This window comes from Alosa alosa, chromosome 7, assembly GCF_017589495.1.
Source record: "Alosa alosa isolate M-15738 ecotype Scorff River chromosome 7, AALO_Geno_1.1, whole genome shotgun sequence".
NCBI lineage: Eukaryota > Metazoa > Chordata > Actinopteri > Clupeiformes > Clupeidae > Alosa > Alosa alosa.
The window spans coordinates 8,202,136-8,208,814 of NC_063195.1; the positions used below are offsets into that span (position 1 = coordinate 8,202,136).

A 6,679-nucleotide genomic window follows, 5' to 3' on the forward strand; every position below is an offset into this window, starting at 1 on the left:
GTCAGAATTCAACTGGAGGAAATTGTTTGACATCCAGTTTTTTAGTATAGTATCACTCCATAAATCCACACGGTTAATGTCCTTTGATTGAGTATTAACATTAGTTTGATAGTCCTTTGAATGTGTATTCCCCCTGTTGATAGATGCGTCTCCAAGACCTATCAAGTCATTGTGCGCGTCGTTTTCTGCAAATGAAATGACCGCAAACACATTATGCTACCATGCTACACTTAGAAGGCATACATGTATGGAGAATAAAACAACTAGACATTAAATTACAGAGATCTCCAAATGGTCGCCTGTAATGATTTAGACCAACACTCTACCCCAAAGTGGGTGTCACAGTTATAAACATACCCGTAACAACAGCTGTTTTATCAAAAGGGGAAAGAATGAACTATTGGGAAATATCAACTTACCCCCGTGATCACACGCGTTACCCCAGTAAAACGCTTTAGCAGGCCTCGCAGAAGTTATGGCTAGATCTTCAGAATCGCTATAACGTCTCTTCTTAGTATCCTTCCAATAGACATGGTCGTAAGATGGTAAGGGTTCTGTACAGGGCCGGAGTGGGGGCACTTTTCAGCCCAGAAGTTTCAGGCCCAAGACCGCCCCATTTTTTTTTAGTGGTGGTGGAAATTGGATAAAAAAAGGCATCATTTCAGCTCTTACTATCCTGTAGTTTTTATTATAGGCTAATATTCCACTATTCCACAAGGATAGGTTGATAACGTTAACAAAAACAGGAAGGAAGAAATAAAGCATTTGAAATGTATCCCACAATTCCACTAAGAGGCATATTGAACTACTGTATTGTTTACATGTTTTTTCTGCATGGGTCAGCTATCATGTTGTTGTTTGGTGATTTGCTCCTTTACTACACCCACTTCTGAGCAAACAAGCCATATAGGTTGATCATGTAGCCTACTGCTGTCATATACAGTTCTTTCTTCCATAAAATAACTCTAATTCATATGGTTAATTATCCTTTCTACTTGTCCCTATAGTCAAAGTTCATTTCGGGCTCATCATTGCGGGGGACTGGCTGATCTGCTGCTCAGGCTACTTTTGTTTTTAGGCCTATAGGCTACTGCATACACAGATCAAGCTTGAGTTTTGTTATCAATATTTGCATAATATTTGCAAAGTCTATGAATAGCCATATTGGATGATACCAAAATGCTAATATTTTAATTCATTATATTACTTGCGAATAGGTTGACAACGCTACAACGTTCAGTAGGTTATTAGCTCAATTACGATGTTATAATCATGGCTATCTCTCTTTACCAGTTGCCACTTATGTCTGTCCTCTTCAAAAAAATTGGAAGCATGGCACATTTGGCAGCATTTCCCTCCAATACTTTTCGTCTTTTTTACCTGGCCTTTTCAGTCCCTCATGGCATCTTTCTACCATCCATCCTCCCTGACGCTTATCACTACGGTAGGTCCGGCCCGGCTGGTATCGGAGAAAACTTTTTAGGAAAGACGGGCTATATGGACCCAACCAAATTAACTCTTCTTGGGAGGGGAGAACAACGCATGCAGAGGCTGCGGTGTTAGGCATAGAATGCTTAACGGTGTAGCCAACTTTAAGAGAAGATAGATTAACGTGACAAATGCCAATATTTTTCCCTCGACCGCCCAAAAGTGAAGCGGCCCACCGGGAATTCTCCCGATTCTCCGATTACCCACTCGGGCCTGGTTCTGTACCAGATGTAGATTTACTGCTTGTCGCAGCATCTAATTCAGATCCCCGAGCGTCGCTCCCAAATCGTTTTTGGCCAGCGCACAAGAGACCAGATGTTTGAGGCTGATAACACAGTGACCAGCTAGATCATGGGATGGCTACAAAATAAAAATAGAAGAATAAATATGAAAGTGAAATACATTTTAGATTCGATCATAAAACCAACCAGAAACTCTGACAAACCATACAGTTCTTTTCCAATGTTATCAGCACTAGTGTACGTAAGTAGTAGGCAGACCACCCACATGAAAGGGGTCTCAAACAATACACTCAGAGACATGCCCGGACAAAACACCACCCCTACAAAGTAGGGGGATCATAGACTTTTCGTCACCTAAGACCTCCATGATTTCAGTTATAAAGGTTACATCACAATGCGTAGCGTCTAGCTAACACATTTTTCAACCAAAACCACTAACAACATGCTAAACAGGTTATTGGCTATGCTAGTAGCATACTATAAGTTTATTTCCAGCTATTAACACTCCTATACATTTCATACAAAGTGTATCACATAACACATAATAATAACAACAAAACACACATATGGGTTTGGGGCCAATATGGCCGCCCAGGGGTTTGACATCAGTCTGTCTCAAATGCCGTACTTCCGTCAGTACACTTCGATATCATGCACTATGAGCACTATGCACTTACGTCCGTAGAGCGTAATTTTCAACAAAGTAGGATCGTCTCAAATCGGGTGCTACGCCTATACACTTACCGGAAATGACGAATGACTAACGTCGTATTTTGATTTTGACCGCGACTTTCGGCTCTCTAGAGCGACCTTCCACGCCCTATTGGGAGTCCTGGGCACCACATCTGACCATGGCTGGGGGCCAGTTATTGAGACCCTGGTCTTTCTATTCTGGTTGGCCTGTGGTACCTCTTACCGTGTGGTGTGCAGGGCATTTGCCATCCCCCGCCCCACGGTTCACCGGGTTGTCCACAAGACCAGCGGGAGAATCTTGCAGCTGCTGAGACAGGTCGTACGGCACCCTACAGAGGGAGAACTCCCTCGCATAGGGGCAGGCTTTGCCCGTATGGCAGGTTCGGCAGCCTTCAACCGGGTGGTTGGAAGCATTGATGGCTGCCACGTACGGGTGAAGCCACCATCTGATGATGCAGCCTGCTATTTCAACCGTAAGCTGTGTTATTCAATCCAGCTGCAGGCCATCTGCGATCACACTGCCAAATTTGTGGATGTGTTTGTCGGTTACCCTGGGTCAGTACACGACGCCAGGGTCCTGAAGAATAGCCCTGTGTACTATGCCCAAGCCTATCCTCCACCTGGGTACTGCATCATCGGGGATGGTGGCTACCCCTGCCTGAGCCACCCAATCCGCCTCATGACCCCGTACAGGCAGCCTGTCCGCAACCACCTCCAGGCTCGCTTCAACAGCCACCTGACAGATGCGAGGTGTGTTGTGGAGAGGTCCTTCGGGATCATGAAGACCAGATGGAGGTCCATTTTTCAGAAGACCCTGGAGGTGGACGTGAAGTTCGTACCGGAGGTCATCACCTGCTGCACAATCCTCCATAACATCTGCCTAAGCCATGGGGACCTACTGGAGCCAGATGAGCCAGAGGTCAACCGGGAGGGTGCAGCAGGAGACCAGCCAGTACCTCCAGGTGCCGTATGTGGAGCAGAGGAGAGAAACAGGATGGCAGCTCGTTGTTACAATCCTGACCACGACTATATTTAATTGAATAAATAATTTGGCTAATTAGAAGAACTTGTGTGTGTGCATGTGTGTGTAGACATTCACTTGATATTGTCTTAAAAGGAAACTTGGCAGGATTTCCCCCTCTGCTGGAGAAATTGTGCATTATGCTATTTCAAACTGTGGGAAAAGGTAACGATAAAGCACATGGATTTGTTTACAAGCTCGTGAACGGTTAGCATAAGTTTGGCAGAACTATGTGGATGTTACAAGGTAAGAAACACGCATTTAAAAACGAAGTTTCTTGTTTCTCACTTCACTTCTCTTTCCTGGACACCATTTTCACCAGAACAGGTCATTTAACCATCCAAATGATTTCTAAACGTGTTTATTACGTTGAAATAGTTGCCAAGTTCCTCTTTAAGATTTAGAGTAACAAAAACAGAAAGAATGCTGCGTAACGTTTTCCTAATTATACCATTTATTTATTTATTTAATTACAACTAGTCACAGTCGGTTGGCTAGCCTCTCTAGGACTACCAGGAAGCGTTCCTCCCTGGCAGCCGCCTCCCTATCCCTCCTCTCCCCACTCTCCCTCATCTCTCTGATGAGCCTGTCCTCCCTCTCCATCATCAGCTGCATCCTCCTCTCCTCCCTTTCTGCAGCCTCCCTGGCCTCTCTGAGCCTGGCCTCCTCTCTCTCCTTTTCCTCTCGCTGCATGTCTAGCAGCACCGCCTCCAACTGCTCCTCCTTCCTCTCCATGTCTGCAAAAATCTCCATGACATCCACTCTCCGCCTCTTTGGGGTGGATGCCATGGAGGTACTGGCCTGTTCAGGGGTCACCACAGAGGGGGGTGAAGCCACTGCCACATCCCGGGTGGATGAGGCAATGAGGACAGGCGGTGTCACTGATGGCCTGCCCCCAATTGCCTCATCCATCAATGTGTACCACTTCCAGGAAGCGGCAGTGGCCTCACCCCCCTCTGTGCTGACTCCAGTTTTGGGGCACTTCAGATCCTGTTATTAAATGACAGGATAACAAAAAAAACACCCCAACGCAATGTTGTCAGGAGGTGGTATTATCAGCCAGTCTAGTAGGTATAGAGTTGTTTTCCCCGCAGCCATATTGACTAAACATGGACGTTATTAATTACATCAAATTAGTCCTTTTAATGAAAACTTATTGCAAACTATATAATTCACAACTCAACATAATTTGTGACGTCTTCCCTTACAGGCAAAGTGACAAGTGAAACTAATAATCAACTAACCTTGAACTTTTGTTTTAAGTTCTCCCACTTTTTTTTGCAGAAGGCTGGGGTCACCTTCCCTCCCAGCCTTTTCTCAGATATGAAGTTTCTAAAGAAAACAAATGTGGACATAGCAAATGCAGAAAACAGTTAATAATATAATGTAAATGAATAGTTACACTTTCATAAAATAGTTTGTGGCTTAAAAAGGTTAAGTTTCCAATGATGTACTTTAGGTCATACTTACTTAATAGTTCATAAACGTATGCTTACTATAGTTGATTTAATGACTTATTTTTGTTTACTTACTCGTATCCATTGATGGCTGCGTTTCTTCTTCCTGTAAACAGGGACACATTGGCAGCACGCCATAGTATGAGGGCCCTGGTGTCCTCGTCCGTCCCTAAGAACAAAATATACCGACAACGGACTCTCAAATCCATAATAATATCACCAATGTACAGTAAAGACTGCCATTAACGGGCTCTATCAGATGTTTTTACGTGACTGCCAGCATTCGCGTTATCACGTTCACACCAGCCTACCTCGTTTCCCACTTTGAAAAACCCTGACCTACCTACACTCGCGCTACAGGTCATTCAATTACAGACCGACGAACAATAACCTCTAAATACACATGCACCACTTAAGCTTCCAATAATGTAGACAAAGCAACACTTCTACTTGACCATTTTGATCATGCTTCCTAGCTAGCTAGTTTTTTGCGAGTCAATCGCTATTCGTGTATCGCGTTGACATCAAGCAACGTTACCTGAACTACAGTAAAGTATCTTACCATTAAAGCACAGACTGCCAAAATAGTGAAATAACCTCTAAATATAGACATGCAACATCTTAAATATGACCATTTTGATCATGCTTCTTAGCTAGCTTTTGCGAGTTCGTTCACTGTACCGAGTTAAAACTAATCGCTGATTTAACTAAATAAACATAGTTATGGCGTATATCTGGCAACAATATAATAGTACTGCGTGTAAAACAGCAATATAGATCATTTGCATTAAATGTCATAATAACTTACATCTGAATGGACCTGTAAGGTCCTGCTCCACCACCGCTTCCAGCAAATTACTCCCGATATCAGCCGCCATTATCGCAAGTTTGAATTGGGTTGATAGTCCCTCCCCTTCCGCTTCGTAGTCAAGATGGCTACCGTTGAGGGCGAAAAGTGTCCAGCGTTGCACACTCAGCCTTTTGACCGTTATGAGTACACCATCCGGGTACTTGCAGCGCACTTCGTGTCGTTGGAATTTTCAGTGTGAACACCCTCACGTACTCAAATTAGGTATTGTAAGTGCAGAAGTACGCGATTTGAGACAGAGTCATGACACTACATCCAATATGGATGCCAAGGGGGGCGTGGCATTGTTTGACAACAGACACATGACTGTCAAATGACTTTACATCCAATATGGCTGCCCAGGGGTTTGACACCAGTCACATGACTGTCACATGACTCACAAGACAATAACAATAACAAACAACACGTGGTGACAACCACATGGCTAATTTGCATAAAAAGGAGGCGTGGTTATGACGTGATTTGTGACATTTCAGGGGGCGGGGCTTATTTTTGACAGATAGTTCATGATAATATACTACTTACACATCACTGGCAAGACCTGATCAAATCATACCAATGCAAAATGCTTCTCCAGCAGTGCAATCGCAGGTAACAATGATACCTTAACGCATTTTCAGATACCGCTGTTCTGAGCATACTAAGCAAATTGGCCATTTGTAACTTTGAATCCCTCCTCACGTTAAGCTATGGTCCAATAATGTGTTCACTAAAACACAAGTAACGTTATTTGTCGGGCTGATTCATGAATGGGCATACCAAGGTTGTCGACCTTGCAGGCTAGGTGGCGTTTATTGCCATTCGCAAAACTAAGCAAGAGTTAACGTTAATGAAACTTAACATTGCCTTCTCCAGTGACAAAGTGTATTCAAATGAAGTTGCAACGATGATGGCGGCAATCACTGGTTAC

General features: G+C 43.9%; 1 protein-coding gene across 1 annotated transcript; it reads right to left on the reverse strand.

Annotated features, from left to right (window-relative positions):
• Window positions 1–3,808: 3,808 nt before the first annotated feature.
• Window positions 3,809–5,919, reverse strand: LOC125297728. Its single transcript, XM_048248179.1, has 5 exons — window positions 5,710–5,919; window positions 4,977–5,070; window positions 4,689–4,776; window positions 4,093–4,434; window positions 3,809–3,835 (listed from the first exon to the last, which is right to left on the reverse strand). The coding sequence occupies exons 1-5, from the start codon at window positions 5,777–5,779 to the stop codon at window positions 3,809–3,811; spliced, it is 621 nt and encodes a 206-aa protein (XP_048104136.1). The 5' UTR covers window positions 5,780–5,919.
• Window positions 5,920–6,679: the final 760 nt, after the last annotated feature.

Coding starts and splice junctions, on each gene's coding strand:
- LOC125297728 (XM_048248179.1), bottom strand. CDS start 5,779: ATGGCGGCTGATATCGGGAGTAATTTGCTGGAAGCGGTGGTGGAGCAG. Junction 5,071..5,709: donor CCTTACAGGTCCATTCAGAT/GTAAGTTATTAT, acceptor TTTTGTTCTTAG/GGACGGACGAGGACACCAGG. Junction 4,777..4,976: donor GCAGCCATCAATGGATACGA/GTAAGTAAACAA, acceptor TGTTTTCTTTAG/AAACTTCATATCTGAGAAAA.